This window comes from Corapipo altera, unplaced genomic scaffold (assembly GCF_003945725.1).
Source record: "Corapipo altera isolate COAL_440 unplaced genomic scaffold, ASM394572v1 23b, whole genome shotgun sequence".
NCBI classification, from domain to species: Eukaryota; Metazoa; Chordata; class Aves; order Passeriformes; family Pipridae; genus Corapipo; species Corapipo altera.
The window spans coordinates 2,529,521-2,547,221 of record NW_020884885.1 but is presented as its reverse complement, the minus strand read 5'-3'; the positions used below and the strand labels follow the sequence as shown (position 1 = coordinate 2,547,221).

General features: G+C 36.0%; 1 protein-coding gene across 4 annotated transcripts in view; it reads left to right on the top strand.

Annotated features, from left to right (window-relative positions):
• Nucleotides 1–17,701, top strand: part of FSIP1 (fibrous sheath interacting protein 1) — a 92,575-nt gene that overhangs the window by 4,417 nt on the left and 70,457 nt on the right. For all 4 annotated transcript variants that reach the window (XR_003527479.1, XR_003527480.1, XM_027642139.1 and 1 more), the window contains exons 4-10: nt 39–131; nt 1,463–1,626; nt 2,535–2,619; nt 4,562–4,660; nt 7,532–7,629; nt 9,358–9,465; nt 15,777–15,941. Coding sequence is in view for 2 of the 4 variants with exons in the window: in XM_027642139.1 (XP_027497940.1) it covers nt 39–131; nt 1,463–1,626; nt 2,535–2,619; nt 4,562–4,660; nt 7,532–7,629; nt 9,358–9,465; nt 15,777–15,941 (812 nt within the window). In the remaining 2 variants the exon portion in view is untranslated. The remainder of the gene's footprint in view (nt 1–38; nt 132–1,462; nt 1,627–2,534; nt 2,620–4,561; nt 4,661–7,531; nt 7,630–9,357; nt 9,466–15,776; nt 15,942–17,701) is intronic.

Here is a 17,701-nt window from a genome sequence, read left to right as displayed (position 1 = left end):
CTGGGTTATTGTGAAAGGCTTTTCCCTGTGTTTTTCAGGGTGTAGCTCTGATTCAGATTGTGAAGACACTGAAACATGGACTTTGAAATTCTGTGAACCTTTTCAAGGAAAATCAAGTACTGCAAAATCAGGTATTGCTTTTCAGGTGTATAAATTGAACAGTTTAATAAAACTTTTTCATTTTCCTTTTCTTATTAATGCTCCTAGGAGAGTTTGGGACTCAAATGTATTTGTGTGTCTATTATGTAGTTATAAAAAAATACTACAAATTGAAAATATATATGCATTGTGCTATTCAAGAGGTGTTGGATGAATTCTTTGTTTAAAGATTGTTTTATTAATGGATATTCACTTTCTTAAATGTTATGATAGAATTTAGTTTTACCTGCATTTGGTCAGGCAGAATCCAGGGGTGATTCTTTCCAGTGCAGCAGTGCTGGTCACCAAATATGATACTTGTTTCTTCAGAACAGAAATTGGATAGAATTTAACCTCAAAACTTAACTCAGTCATTTAAACCCATGTGCTGGGTTTAGGCCAGTTGAAATAAGGGCTCTTTTTTTACCATCTATCCTTGGAGTTTCCCTGGAGCTCACTTAGATTTTTATAGCTTTTATAGCTTTCCCCTTGTTTTATCACTCATCCTTTTTACGGCATAAAGTAGACCAATGCATTACAATAAATGCTTGGATCAATGACCTCTAAGATTAGAAAATGAAAGAGAGTATTGAAGGACTCCAAAATTTGGGAGTCTGTGGGATAGGGACAGTGCTACTAGTGTTCTACTTGTGATGTGGAAACTAAGTTTGGCCAGGAAAGAGGACATGGCATGAGGATGCTATAGGAAGGGGAGAAGCTGAAAGTGATCAGAAATTGTGGTCTGCATATTTAGGAAAGAAAAAGAGACAGTACAGAAATCTACTTAAATAATGGTAGTTTTCATAATGTTTCATCATTTCTATTTTTCATAGCAACATTATCAGAATCTGGTTTGTCTGAGATATAAGTCAAGACTGAAACTTCTGTAACATTTAAAGGTAGAGATATTAGAAGGTCTCAACCCCAGAGTTATTAATTTCAACATAGTTCCACTTGTCAGGTTGAAGACATTATTTTTATTTTTAAACTTACTTTGTGATTTTTGCTGATACTGTGGAGATGTTGTCAGTCTTCCATTATAACTTTGAATCAAATCACTTGCCCAAAATGGGTGTCTCTTCCTCTCCCACACCTCCATATCCAACTGCTATAGCTCAGAGGTTGATTCAGCATTCTGTTGCAAAGACTTCTGTATTTTTCCCTGCTACAAACAGATTTAGAAGTTAACATGGTATATGTGCTTGACAGTAGTTGTACTCTTGTCTATTGTTGTTAGCAAATTACTTGTTGTGCTTTTTAGTGTTTGGGTTTTTTTTAAGTTGACATGCTTCAAGCTAACATTAGTTTTAAATATATTCTACAGCAAACTTGAAAAGTTCTGAAGACACAGATGTAGATCCTCAGATTCAAGCAGCTATAAAGAAAATGAATAAACTTGACACAATACTTGAAAAGCAACGTCTTAAGGAGAAAGCAATTAAAAAACAAGGCAAAGAAATGAGGGCAGTGCTCTGGGAAGAACTTCAGGTTAGGAGTGTTCTACTTATTTTGTGAATGGTGAATCTTAGACTAATGTCTTATAGAATTATATTTCACAGAAGCATTATTTTAATAATTAACTCATAGTTGGCTGATTAAAGTGAAGAAATGAATTTTAAAAAGTAACATTGGATAGGTTTTAATATATATTGGCTAGGCAGACTTTGAAAAAAGGCCATGGTCCTTAAAAATTGATAAGACTGATTGTCAAATATACAGCTGTCTAGGTGTGGTCTACTAGCATAGTATTATGCTTCAGTTCACTACTTGCAGGTATGATAAGTTGTGACAAGAAGTAGTGTCTGTGAACCCAGGATGAAAAGCGTTTATTCTGCTCAAGTATGACCATTCTTAAGCCCATCTATTTCAGTACTGTCTGTTGTTGAAGAAATAGAGATGCCCCCTGAAAAAGGCATAAGAATGTTACAGCACAAATTCCTTCACACTGTTCCTACTCTCACCTCTAGCAATTAAATGCCACTTTAAGCCTTGAAACAGGTTAGTATTTCCTCTGAGGTTAAGTATTGTATATTTTGCATGAATACAAATGTGAGTTGCTAAAAAGACATGACTGGTTTGACTGCATCTTGTAATTTCATTGGATTTGGGGCCACATATATGTTACAGAACTTCTTTGACTTGTGAAATGTGTTTCCAAATAAGAGATAATATGTAACAGAGGCTTTAAAGTTCCACTGTGCTTTTATCATAAATTCAGATGTTCAGATAACCTCAAGAAGAAAATAAAGTAGTAAGTAAATGTTGCCACTGAACAAGGAATTTTTAATAGGGTCTGAAATTCATTAGATTTGATAAGCAGATGTGTTTCACTTTAAAGAATTTACTTTAAATATGTGCGTGTATCTATATATTTACACTTTATTCCTTTTGAATAGTCTATCAAAACCAGAGGAGGCCACGAGGAGATAGAAAACACAAACCTTTTTTTAGCTTTGTTCTCATCGTGGCAGGATACAGCTGGTAAGTAAAAAGAAATAAATACCCTTATATAATTATCCTGTATTTTGATTACTGTTCATATTTTTGTTGGATATGAGAAAAGTAAATCTTTCAAACCTTTACAATAGAATAATATTTGCATGAAAAAAGTGTATAAATGGAATATTTGAAAAATCAACTGACATAATTTTTTGCATTAACACAAATGTAGAAATTGTACTTTACCATTAATTTTGCTTATAGAAACTGCATTTTTTCAAAGAACTGGATATTCTAGAAGGGTGGAATTCCAACAAAAGTAAAGACTGAATTTTTCAAGTTATTGGCAAACACACATGATTTTTTGCAGGAGGAGAGAGAACAAAACCAGACCGAATTTGTTAAGAATATACCATGTCAAATCTTCGCGAGAATGGTTTTTAAAAACTTGCTGTTTGAATAATCTGTGTGGGTGCTGGAGTTCTCAGAGACGTGTCAATCCTGTGCACATTTTGCATCCCATCCTTCATCTGTATGCCTTTGGTGAAAGGGTTTCTTGGCTGAAAGGAAGCAGAATTTTGGTTCATCCTGTCTTTTTCCTTGTTGGGGAGAGAACAAAGATTTGAGGTCTGAATGGTTATAAATGAGCAGAAGTCTCAGCTTGAATGTTGGACGTACATGCATAAAAATGGTAGCAATATGTAATTAAAACATTTCAGCAAAACTTACTATTGCAAGTAACCTGGTTTTATTTCTGTGCTAATGTTTGGGTTATTAAGGGAACAAAACAGAATTTGATACAGGTGGTATTTAGAAAGTCTCCAGTAGATGTCAGGCTATATTAAAAAAACAGTAGACAAGAAAGACTGCTAACAAACCTTCTTTTCAAAGGTTACTCCTGCATCATATGTTTTCTGGTGTACTTTACTGACAAAACTCTGCATAGTTTAGATTTATATTTTTCCTCTAGCTTGATCTTTATCTTAAGTTTTTGTAATATGCTAGTGCCTTACTTTCAAGGTCTTATTTATTTATTTATGTATTTATTTATTTAGATGAGTGCCCTCATAGCTGCATTTGTTGATACTGAAATGGAACACAGTTCATATATTTTGCTTTTCAGAACTTGAATTTGATAGAGCTTTATTGAGTAAATTACGTAGGGGAGCTATTTAATGATAGCTTTTAATGTGGCTGTGAAATCAAACACAAGTTCCAGGTATAAAATTGTTGATAACTTAAGTGTCCCAGCCTGTCAGGGACAACAAAACCCTGTGGCACACTCACAGCAGAAATGTAAATCGGAAGTTAATTAAATGGCCTTAAATTCATTACCCAGTGGTCTGTATATCAAAATCATACTTTTGAGTCCATTGGACTTTCTAATACTGGATATTGTTTGTTTTTTTCCTTGTGAAAAACACGTAATTCAAGTGTTTCTTTGCAATATGAGTTCTTTTCTGTAAGTGCTAGGTGTATAGACTACAAGTTACTGCTATATTTCTAGTCGATACATGTCAATACTATGATTTCTTTTCTTTGTGTGGCTGAAACAAGTAGGGTGCTGTTTTTCTAGACTATACCCTTGACCTAAGCCACTTGGAAGTCTAATAATTCATGCATAGGCAGACACCAGCTGTGAAAACCTGGATACTTCATTTTCATTCAAATTTCTAGATGATTCGCCACATGGTGTCTGCAGAGGCATTTGAACTTCAGGGCCTTGGGATATGGCTTTGAGAATGTGATTATTTGTCCTCTATGGGCAGTAGTTGTTAAAAACAAAATTATGAAACAGCATACTTATTCATGAGTCACATCTTACACTTTCCCCCTTCTTTATTTCTTGAGAAGTAAGGTGTTTATGTAATTTATCCAAGTGAATTTCTTTAACTTTCATGTGTGAGATACAGCACGATGCACATGAAGCTAGATCTTCTTTAGATGCACTTCAGTTAAATTTTACTGAAAAAATTCCTTGCAGATCCCTCCCATACTAAAGAAAATGAAATATGTACTTCAGTAATTCACACACAAATGAATCCAGAAGATTATGATTGTCATCAAGCCCAACAAAGCAAGGGTAAGCTTTATTAATTGTACAGTTTGCATTTTTGGATATGACAAAACAACATGAAGTGGGTGGGTAATGAAGACTCGGCCTTTGTGGATAGGCCAATGAAATGGTAAAAAGCAAGGTTCCTTACTGGAAAGGCAGTAGTTCTGACTTTTTTAGCAAATGATAAAAGAGAATAGTTTTGTGACTTATCTAAAACATTTTACTCAACATGCTAAGAAAATTTTTACTTTTGGGTTTATAAAACCATTTGCCTTTCATTTCAAAATGAAAAGGTGTGTAACTGATATATGCTAAAATGTATCATTGGTTCTTCATGGAAATTCTTTAAAATATTGTCTTTGCTGTTACTCTAGGGTATCATAACTTTAATTAGTAGGCTTATATTCAAGAAACCATCTAAAAATGATGAGTGGTGCTGTATATAGTTGCAACTATTCTGTTTTGGGGTTTTTTTCAGCAGAAATTGTATGGATTTGTGACAAATATAAATGTTCAGAGAACTTATTTTATATTTTGTTATGCTGATTATTGTAAAGTCTGCATTGCTTTTATGGATTAAGTACTTTCTGGCAAAACTCAAACACCTGCTGATTCTTTTAGAGATCATTTGTTAATGTGCACTGTATAGACATTTAAAATGCTGGTAGTATTGTAGTGTGTCCAACACTTGAAAATAAATGGAATTGCACCTTTATGCCTCTGTTGTTTCCCCATTTGAAATTCGAATTTGCGTGGTTGAGTAAGTTTTCCCATGTGTTGTGACACATGAAAAACAGCTTTGGCTGCCATTGCTATCACCTGCAATTTTTTATTTCTTTGTCATTTACCATTCTATGTAAACAGAAGGACTCTGTCTTCCTGGTGACTGGCTAAGATGACAAGGACATAATAAACGTGCGTTCCTCAAGGCTGAACCATTGATGGCATCAAAATCTCTGCAGTTTGTAGAATGTGGCTGCATGTTTTAGTTTTTGAACATGGACCTTATTTTATCACTTAGTCCACCAATATGCAACCTTAACTTTGTGGGCTGGAGCAGTGCTGTGCTTTTCATTTCTCTCTATTCCTATCATGTGTCTTCATTCTTCCCTTAAAATGAAACTTCCACCTTCAAGATTTCTGAGTTGTGCTGGAGTGCCACTGAATAGCAACATAGGTTTCATTACCAATATTCAGGACAGCAGTGACTTCTCAAGCTTCCAGTACACAGGGGTGGTTGGGAGTTGCGATCTCTTGCTCTATTTTGAGATGTTCTGCATGCTCCTAATTTGGGAACGTGTGAAGTAGAGATCACTTACAGCTTGTGGGCAATACATTGCTTAAATGACTTTTACTATTTCTTCTGGAGGCTCGTGATGTGGTATCTGAATAGCTAAGATTTGCTGTTTTGGTTGCTTTTGGAGTTCTGTGTCACAGCTGTCATAAAGGCAGACCCTGAACAAGAGGAGCTTAACTTGGGAAGAAGAATGTATGCGTTAGTTTGATATTATTGCTTCAGCAGTCTCATTGAGATTGGTACCAAATCTTTGAAATTTGAACCAAATCTACCAAAACTCATATGCAAAATTTGTTGAGCTGCAATCTCTCTTTTACTTACCCATGTCAATCTTCAGTGTTTTCTTTGTCTCAGTGATCCTGTCTGTCCATTCTTTACTTGAATGTTCTGAGATGTTCTGTATGTAGTTCCCTCTCAAAAATGCTATCTACAGTAAGAGAAAGATATAGTTTAAAAGTAATGTATATCTTGCTGTTATGTTGGTGTTTGGTGTATTCTGCTTATTTCAGAATGCGACATCTCTTGTTTATATTGATTGGTAAGTTCTTGTATGATCCGGTTTCTTGACAGATTCAAGGTGTTGCCTGGTAATGTTAAAGTTTGGGATGCTTTCAGTAGACAGTTGTGCATTTGAACTGTGACAGGTTTTCTTGGTCAGATCCAACACTTCAGTCCTTTAAGGTTTTTGTGTAGAAGGATGCATGGAATTTATTTCATATTTTTGAGAGTTTACTTTCAATCTTTTCACTCTGAAAAAAGTCTACTTCCGTGTAAACTTCCATAGCCTGTCTTCTATTATCTAACATGTCAAATTTAGTTTTTTGAAGGCAAAGAGGCGACTCATTTTTCAAATCTCTACTTTCCAGAAAAGCAAAAATACCATGACTAATTTTGAAGTAGTTCTTGAGATTTAGAAGTTGATTGTATTTGCTTAGGCTTGTTATTTAATGTGATAAATATTTGCTGTTCATAAAGGAATTGTTATTTTAAGCCTCATAAAAGTCTCTGAAAAACAGAATACATGCCCACGTTTTTGTGATGGATAGAACCCATTGTTATTAGAATATCATGTGTCTGTTTAATAGATTGACAGCTCTATGATGAGCTTTATTTTTTAACAAAATTTGTTTTATAAGCTGTTATAATAATATCAACTATATCATCTGTTTTTCAGCTGTTTTATTTAGAAAAATGTACTTGATATGTCTCCAAATAGTTCTGTGGTTTTCAAAAAATTATTGTCTGTTTTTTTCCTGATGAGAAAACTGCAGTGATGATAGGGTTTGAAGGAATGCCGTGGCTTTTAAGGCTACCATGTTTAACATTTTTGAGGTCAAAAATCCAAAAGTATTTTAGCCTTTATAACATTGAATGATCTCATATAATAAAAAGTTAAAAATGAAAATAGATTTTGACAATAGGTATGTTTTAAATATAACCGTATTGTTTATGTAAATAATGAAAACACCATACAAAAAGTTTGTCTATAAACTTTATATGTTTGCTAAAGATTTAAATGGGATTGCTGTTATTACAGCTCTTACTGAACCAGAATAGGAATGATTATAACTTAGAAAATTTTCTTCCTCAAACTTCAGGATATCCAAATGAATTAGAAACAGAATTAGAAAAAACAGCAGAGAAAACACATAGCAAAAATAAAAGCAACCAGGATTTCATTAAAAAGAACATTGAGGTAAGCATTAAAGTGTCAAATCATTTACATTTTGTTAAATGTTAGCTAAATATTGGTCTATAAGTACTTCTGGAGACAGTGTTTTTAAATCAGGAACATTAAAAGCTAATTAGACATAAATTAAAAACCTTTCTCTTAGAACTGTTATTTATGGCAGAGTACTATATAAGGTAGATCTCATCTTGGATGATCATATTGGTGAGGATAATACTGCTTCTGTGTATTTGCTGAAGAGTACTGGAAACTGAATTGTTCTGTTTGTGCCTGACCATAGGTTGTTTTAAGGACAAATATTTCCTAAGACTTAGATTTACTGTTAAGTTAAAGGAAGATGTCCTTATTCATAGATAAGGAATAGATATACAGGTTGTTCATGTGCTGGGTTAGGAACTGGCTGGAGGGCCGGGCCCAGAGAGTGCTGGTGAACGGGGCTGCATCCAGTTGGCAGCCAGTCACTAGTGGTGTCCCCCAAGGATCAGTACTGGGCCCAGTCCTGTTTAATATCTTTATCGATGATTTAGATGAGGGGATTGAGTCCACCATCAGCAAATTTGCAGATGACACTAAGTTGGGGGGGAGTGTCAATCAGCTGGAAGGCAGGAGGGCTCTGCAGGGGGACCTGGATAGGTTGGAGAGTTGGGCTGATTCCAGTGGGATGAGGTTCAACAAGGCCAAGTGCCGGGTCCTGCACCTTGGCCACAACAACCCCCTGCAGCGCTACAGGCTGGGGACAGAGTGGCTGGAGAGCAGCCAGACAGAGAGGGACCTGGGAGTTTGGATTGACAGGAAGCTGAACCTGAGCCAGCAGTGTGCCCAGGTGGCCAAGAAGGCCAATGGCATCCTGGCCTGGATCAGGAACAGTGTGGCCAACAGGTCCAAGGAAGTGATTCTTCCCCTGTACTCGGGGCTGGTGAGGCCACACCTGGAGTACTGTGTCCAGTTCTGGGCCCCTCAGTTCAGGAAGGATATTGAGGTCCTGGAGCAGGTCCAGAGAAGAGCAACAAGGTTGGTGAAGGAACTCAAGCACAAGACCTATGAGAGAGGCTGAGGGAGCTGGGGTTGTTCAGCCTGGAGAAGAGGAGGCTCAGGGGAGACCTCATCATTGTCTACAACTCCCTGAAAGGAGGTTGTAGCCAGGTGGGGGTTGGTCTCTTCTCCCAGGCAACTATCAGCAAGACAAGAGGGCATGGTCTCAAGTTGTGCCAGGGGAGGTTTAGGTTAGATATTAGAAAGAATTTCTTTACAGAGAGGGTAATCAGCCATTGGAATGGGCTGCCCAGGGAAGTGGTGGCTTCTCCGTCCCTAGAGGTTTTTAAGAAGAGACTGGATGTTGCACTTAGTGCCATGGTCTAGCAACCGCAGTGGTAGTGGATCAAGGGTTGGACTTGATGATCTCGGAGGTCCCTTCCAACCTGGCTGATTCTATGATTCTATGTATAGCGTGCATGGGACCTCTTTTTGTCAGAAAATGCATCCCCCAATTTTTGTGCTTTTTTTCCTTTGAAGACCTACTATGTGACGTAGCCTCCCTGCTATGTCACAGACTTACAAGGTTATAAATTTATTATATGTAGACTGCTATATTTTTCTGTCAGTGATAATTTGTATTATAGCAATAAGCAAGTTTTGGATGTTAATTTCACAGAGTTTAAAAACTTTGTTTTGATGGTGTTTGAGCTAATGGAGTTCTAAAGTGTGTTTATTTTTTTGTTTTTGTAAATATTTCAGCTAGCAAAGGATTCAGGAAACCAAATTGTTATGCTTGAGGGAGAAAGGAAAAGGCTTATTGAACTATTGAAAGATACAGAGGATGGAATTGAATTGCGAGGTCTTGAGGTATGAAAACTTTAATCTGTCCTGTTGTATTTAGCTTATTTTTACAGTAAATCTAAAACTGATCTTAGTCCTACCACGGAGTACCCTACTGAGATAGGAGAGAAAAGCTGGACAAATCCTTTTGGATTTGTCTCCAGGAATGAATTTGCATTGGTTTCTTTGTTAATTCTACTAACTGCAGAACTTAAAAGAAAAGTTAGGCACAGGTAGAAGGAGCCTTAGAACTACACTCGGAGTAGATGACCTATTTATTCTGCATAAAGTGTGAAGTTGCAGCGTATCAATCTGAATGGCTGGTGCTGTAGTCTCAGGCAGAAGGGCCAGCAACTATTTTCAGAAAACTCCCAATGAGAGTTTTTTAAGGACATGACCTTAAAAATGCAGCAATTGAGGAAGTATGCATTGATGAAGCTTACATGTCCATTTAGAAAGATAACATGACATCTTTCTGTGGCTTCCAACTCTGTCTTAAAAGTATACAGAGTGGACAAAGTCTGCTTAAGTATTAGACATTTATGCTTTAATATAATATTGTTAAAGAGTGTACAGTCTGCATACTGCAGCAGGAGCTGAAGTAGGTAAAAATACATTTCCTCACAGATAGTAAAAAAGAATATTTGATTGTCCCAGCAATCACTGCTTCTAGGAGAGTCTGAGCACTAAAATGATTCCCAGTAATGTGAAGACATCAAATAATCTTTTGATCTCCCAGCTACTTGGAGATCATCTTTATTTCTTACTGCTTTGAGGGGAATATCACAGTGAAGATGTTCTTGGAGGCTCTATTGTTTTACAAAAGCTACTAGGATGGAAAGATAAAATTTCATTTGAAAAATGAATCATACTAGGAACTTACAGTACTTTTCAACTATAGATGGTATCAGATATGCTAAAGATACATGTTTTTATAGAATGAACATCCTCAAACAATATAAACTTGATATAACTCTTCAAGAAACTTGCATTTTAGTAAGTAAAAAGATATGTTGAAAAAATGCTTTGTGTAAAGAAATTAGGTGGCTTTTCTAATTTACTTTACATTAAAAATTACATTATGTTGAGTCTACAGTAATGGTTTGAGCTTCTTCACTACATTTGTAAGTATACATTGAATAACGGTATCTAAGGAGAAAGATGTGAATTCTGCATAGATGAACAAAATATATCCAAGGTCCACTTTCTGTTTAATTTATACAGCTAAAAATGATCTGGAGTAAATTATTTTTCAGAAGGTTACGTAACAACTTAGATGTGAGAGAAACAAAAACAAATGCAATAGTATTATTTTTTAATTGTTTCTTCCCATGTTTTAGTTCTATTTATATTCTAATAAGGTCGTGAAGACATCCAATTCATTACTCTTTTCTAAAACATATCTAAAATACATCTTTATAAATTACTGTTTCAGGATATGGGGTAAGGAGATGAGCTTATTGTTTTTTCCATCTGAATCCAAACTGGTTATGGAAACAGAGGACTAGCCTACCCATGGTTTGTGACATTAAACAGATCTCTAATTTACCCAGTTTCAGTCTGATTTCTGGGTTGACGGTCATTGGGTCTTTTTGCTCTAGGGAAACTAGTAAGTATACACTGTGTTTTGGCATTTTCAGAGCTTTGTGGGGCAAATATAAGTGAAGGAGTCCGTATCAGTCAGGAAAACCTGATGGACAAATGATTAAGATTGTATAAATGTGCAGTATTTTAACAGTAATTGTTCTTTCACAGTAAGATAAAGTAGCAGCACAGATAACGTATCCTTTGCTGATCGTTGATTGTTCATGTACAAAGGTTTAAAACTATCAGCCACACTCAGCACTTGTGTTCATCAGATGAAAATCTTCAAGTTCTGTAAAATTACAGCAGTCTTCCTGTTTACCTGACATTTGTTCCCTCGCTTTACATAGGATGCTAATATAATTTTTTTGAACATGAACACTGAGCTTGCTGATTGAATTTTTTATCTGTGTAAAATACTCATCAATTAATAATGTTGCACAGAGGTATTTGACTTAGCTGACATAGTTTAGCATTAAAAAAATGGAATGGAAGTTCTTTGGCCTAAAGTTGAGCTGTGGTTAGGAGAGTTGATTCTTATTTTACTTTTAATTTGTTGCATATTAGAAGAACAAAATTAAAGCTCACTGGATCATTATTTAATCTTTTATCTGTGCATTTATGAAAAGATTGAAGGTATTCTATTGGATCTGCTTGCAGCAGACCTGGCATTGCAAACCCATGTAAGGGTGACAAAATGTTCAGCTGAAATTGAACTTTGAATAGGAAGAAACTGGAGGGAGAGGATTGTGGGGGATATGTTTTTGTTTTTCTCCTCTTGTTGGAAAGGTCAGTGTTTGATTGAAGACGCTGTCTCTTCTGTTCTTTCCTGATCAAGGTCATGTTTCAATTTGAGGAGATGGTTCTCCATTTGATAAATGTCAGCATTTAAAGATCTGAAGATGTTTTAAACAGCCTTATGTTAGTAAACATAGTTTTCTGACCTAGGGAATAGTGGCCTTTTTAGTATAATTTATTTTACTAATTGCGAAAGTATTTTCTCAAAATGCGTAGTTATTAGGTTTTCTTTTTCTTTAAGCTGGTGTCCTTCACAAAATTCAGAGACAGTTATGCAGAACAGCTAATGCAAATTCTGACTAACGTGTACCTTTTTTTGCACCAATTCTCAAAGCATCGAGGCATCAAGGCAAGGGAAAGTGTAACCTTTACCCACATTTTGTATTTGGCACATGTCACTATCATGTTGGCATGTATCTATAGATATTTTACTATTAATATCTACTATTAAGTAGATTGCCTCACAGGACATGTGTGTTGTTGCTGTATGTTTCTTATACCATGGACAAGAATGGTAATTTGTGGGTTACTCTAGTCTGTACTAGATCATCTCTTCAAAGAAAAAAGCTCCTAACTCTACTATCAAAATGGAATAAAAGAAAGGATAACAGTTACTTAAACCTGTCTAGTCTGGTGATTCTTCCTCTCCTATATTTCAATTTTATTATGGGTGAGGTGTTTCCTATAGCTGCTTTGTAACAAAGATCATGAGGAAATTATCAGCTAGTGAGTAATCTAGACAGCTTCAAGCTGGCCCAGGTAATTGTCCAACTGATGGCCTTTTTCATCTTATTTTATTCTGACTTTTAAAAAGCTGGTGCAATCACATAGGCTAAAGTAATGTTTTGGAGGCTCTCAGTCAAGGCAGATCTGGCTATGCTGTATGAATTCCTCTGTATAGTGTAATGTGGATTAGATAACTTCACTGGACTTATACTACTAAATATGTCAGATATCCGAACAGCACTTCTCACTTTTTGAAAAGGTGTTTTCTGAGTTTTTAAAATATTTTACAAGTACATATTCATGCTAATCTAATTGTCAAAGCTGAAAGTGCAGGGGTATAATTTGTTTCAGATGTTCCACAGTAAGCACTGACTGTGCTGTTATAAAAGTATTGTTCTGAGTTAACACACAGGAAACATTGACAGGACAGAAGCTTATTTTCCAAGCAAAACCATCTTAAAAATACAAAAGAGAATGTGTGAGTCCATTTCACCCTAAAGTAAAGTGACTACTGCTGTAATTTGGATATTTGGAGCATGGGATATAGACACTGAGCTGTAGCTAATGAGTCCAGTTGCATCTTAATGGACTCCTGTAGAGTAATTTCTGTGTATTTGCACTGTGATCTTCATTCTCTGATTAGGGGGTGGTTAGTGTGACACAAATGTAGAACCATGCTGGATAGTTATGTTTTGATGATCACTGTCCCACCTGAACAGATGTTTCCAGAAAGCTGGGAAGTATCTAAGACATTTATGAGTGGCTCTTTTAGAATCAGGTCGGGTCCGTCAGGCTTACTGGTTGTCTCTCATCATACTTATATGAGAAAGCATTAGAACTGATTTTGTTTCACAGAAAGGATGACTCTCTCTTGACTATTTTTTTTCCTTTTGCTTTTTTAATTTATTATGGAGGCAATTTATGACAAGTGTTTGGAGTATGCTTTTTTCTTTTTGAAACTAGTGTGCTTTAGGGTAGTGGGAATGAACCACAAATGACCTCATAGCAATGGTATTGAAGTTGGAAGCTGATATTTCCTCCTCTTGTATGGATGCAACTGCTTGAATGGCCAAAGGACTAATCTGGAAGCTGTAACAGAATAGTGGACATGAATTCTTTGCAAAACAGATGTTAGAGTCTTAGGGCAAGGTGCTTGCCCTATTCTGGGTAGGAACAAGAAAGGAAATCAGTAATACACTCATGTCCTTCCTCACATCCCTGCTCTTCTACGGTCTTATCTGCTGTTTCATTGTGGTGAGGACAGAGATGTAATCTGCTACTGTCATGCCCATTGAATGGTGGTTGTGCATACTTCCTTCCTTGAGTGTTGAGGCAGGAGTGCCAAGTTGCTGTGGAGAACCTGCATCTATCTGTGAGTATGAGCTCATTTACTTGGGTTAAGTAGGCCAAGCTCACTCACATTATGCAATTGTCTGTAGTAGGAATATATATTCATATTTGTTATTCAGATGTTACTGCTATCAAGAGGAAAAAGTCATGTAAATCATAATCAGGAAAAAGAACTCTCTGCTTTCTGTCTCTCCCAGTCTTTCTGGGCCTCTAGAAGCAGCTACTGACCTCAGAGCAATTGCTTTGATTTCCTATGGATGCTGTGTTTCCTTCTTTGGTGATGTGCTGCAAGTGTCATGTTACATCTCATACCCTTCCTCTGAAATTTGGCTCTGGGTGGTTTCTGCCATAGCATCAATCTCTGCAGTTCCATTCCAAGCCTAGTTTTGGTCAGACTTTCTCTCTTTTTGGTTCCTTTATCAGATGGAAAGTAGTTGTCCTATTAGACATAGCTGCTGATTGTATTTCCTTCTTTGACTTGCAGAGGGGTCTGTTGCTTCCACTTCCTTCAGAGGACAATAGAGAGTAGTGTATTATGTTCCATTTTATTTGGATTTCTAAAGTGCTGCTGTGAAGGTGTGTTTGCATATGTAGCAGAATAGATGTGTCTCTGCGTTTGCCACCAGACTTTGAGATGCAAGTTTATTGGGGTTCTTTGAGAAGATGTGTTTGGTGTAGATAAGAACATCTCATTATGCCTGTGGACTTTCATTTGTCTTTTTTAAAAACAAAAAATACCTTGCTGTTTCAGTTATGTGGTCAGCTCTCTGTGCTGTTCCTTGTACTTAGTCTGTAAAATAATAAGCATGCAAGCAAGAAGTGCTGAGATGCTTGACATAACAGAAGTGATTTAGGGTGATGTTGAGGAAACTCCTAGTGCAGATTCTGAGGGCTGTGCTTTTCCATTTCAACATTAGCATTGAAAATGTGAGCTTATAGCATGTTCTTTATGTTTGCTCTTTTAGGACTGGTGGGTCTTAAATCTGCCAGACACTTTCCTCTTCATCTCTATCCTCTGCAATATCTTACAAACACTTCTAAATTGATTTTCACGTCGGTGGCTTCAGAAAGTGATGGTTACTGTGCAGCACTGAACAGCAAGATGTTTGTGCAAGTTAGGCAATGACAAGAAATTATTGCTTCAAAAGGGAACTGAGTCTGCCATGTTGAACAAATATATAAACCACAACAGGGGAAGAGTATGCATCTGTGGAAGGGAGCTGTGGTTGGCATGGCATGAAACTGTTTTAAAGGTTTGACTAACTTGGCTAAGAGGCTATTAAGTGAGATGTATGGTTAAGAAAAAGGGATTGGCTATCCAAAGAGCTTCTTTTGGCTGTACAAGAACTTGATCAAGGTAGTTGTATAAACTTGAGAAGAATGGAGGGGGAACCTGGGAGCTGTCTGATTGTTTTTTTGCCAGCTGGCATGAAGGCAAAGCATCTGGCTTTAAGCAATTTTATTTTAGGGCTTTTGAGCAGCTAGTCTGTTGAGGAAACAGGCTTTGGACTTTGATAGAAATAAGTATAATAGTAGCAAAAGTCTGTTTAGGTTAGCACGGCACATTTTTTGCTATTAGATTTTAACAATGCATATAGATGTATGTGCTTTCTAAAAATAAAATTATATATATATTAACTTGCTGCTTGGTTATATTTTAAAATGAAAAATGTATGCCTATACTTGTTCTGTCCATATCTGCTTTTGAGTGTGCTAGGTACGTGAATATTTGGGAGATTTCAGCTATATAGTGAGATGGGTGAAAATGTACATTTTACTCTTAAGTATGCTCATTTGAAAAATAAATGCACTTGATGTGTAACTTTAAGATCTTTTTCCCTTGGGAATGAGGTTTAAGTATTTTCTGTACTTTTCAATAGGAGAATGTATCTGTCTGGCTAGCACCAGGAGAAGGGTACACACCTGAACCCACGGAATTTCATCTCCTAAATGAAATAGACATTAAACTTCAAGCACTACTGTCTGATGGGGATTTTTCTGCAATTTCCAGCTCTTTCTCAAAACCTCCAAGCCAGATTTGTCAGGTAGGTTACAGAACAGAGCTTGTGCTGCACATTTTTTGTTTGAAGTGTACATTGAGATCAATAGAGCATATGTCTGTCTGTATTTGTATCTTTTTCATTTTTCTTTAGTATCTTCTGTTTGTTCTCCCAGTATATGTGTTAAGGAATGAAGTGAAAAATTTTGGCTATGGAAAAATAATTTGTTGCTATTTTGAGTGGTATGTAATTCAAGGACTGTCTTGTTTTTCAGCATTTTTGATTCCACACTTTTAAAAATTTTTATGTTCAGGAGTTGGTAACAGACATTTTTAGCTGCATGAAAGTCCCAGTGGTTTTTTTCAACATAGTACCAGATGAAAGTTCATCTTTGGGAATAAAAATTAGGTTTCTTCTTATCTCAGGATTCCAAAAGTGCCTCTTCACTTGTGATCAGAAAGATAAAGCAATGACTTTAGAAAATAGATTGGAATCGTATGCCCCTTCTTTTTAGTGGCCTTCATCTTTTTCCCTTGCCAACAATATTAAGAACCCATGAAGATTAAGAATCAAGGTCTCAGCCTTGGGAAGTGATTGTTTGAATTTTGTGCTTAGAAGACTCCAGTTTATCCCATACCCCAGTAGTATTGCCTCTACTATAATGGGGCATAAAATAAAAAAACATAATTCTTATTTTGCACAAAGCTTGTTTACTTCTGTAATATTTACATTCTATGGCCAGAACTGGTATATCAGAGACAGTTATCAGTGTATGAGAAACATTTCTTTAAAAGGCTAAAATACCTGTGGAGATTTTTTCCCCCCTCTTTTTCTAAGGTCACTTTAATGTAATTTTTGTATTGACTTATTTCTGAACATGAGGCTTTGTTTTACCTCTAGTGGTATCTTCTGTAGCTCAGTTCTAGAGGAGTAACATTTTGACGTTGATCATTTACCAACTGGGATTTAATGTGTGAAAGAGCACCTCCCTATAGTTGGTAATGGCTTATGCAAATGCAGTTGTTACCCAGTAAATTCAGTTTCATGGACCTGAACTTGCCAATGATTACCTGATCTTGTGTTCAGTGTTACGAGACATCAGCTTGAAGTTAATGCAACTGCCTGTGATAATGAACTCTCTGTTTGGGAATGTTTGTTCAAGTGGTTGTTGTTGCTTTCTTTCAGGTAATAGCTCAGAAGTATTTGAATAGAAACTGGCATTTAGGTGTATGCTGATTGAACAGTAAAGTATTATCTTTTTTGAATAATATTAAACCTAAAACCCCAAAAGAAGTAGTTAATTCCTTATGTTACCTCTCATTTGTGAAAAACAGTTGCCCTTGAACTTTGTTTTGCAGCATATAAAAGGGATTTTCATTTCGAATTTTAGAAGTAATTAAAACAGAATTAGCTTAGAGTTGCATATTATAAAGCTGCACGCTCTTTTCTTCCAAGAATTGCACTAGATACAACTTTCAAAATGGAAACACTTAATCACCACCACCTCTGTGAGAGATCTGCTTTCTGACACTGATGGATACTTTGACAGGATATAGGAACCATGCTGTGACTCTGAAATCTTTAATAAATGGCATTAATTGTAAAGAAACAATAATTTCTGTTTGCTTGGTTATCTTAAAAGATAAGGTAATCAACATTGTATTGCCTTGAGGAGTTCTTTCATACATGTTTGGGATTTTTTATCCAAAAAATATTCCCTTTTTCAATTATGGAAGTAGACTATAGTTAACAATTTAAAACTAAATAAGTATTCAAAATTATTAAAAACTTTAGAATATACACTA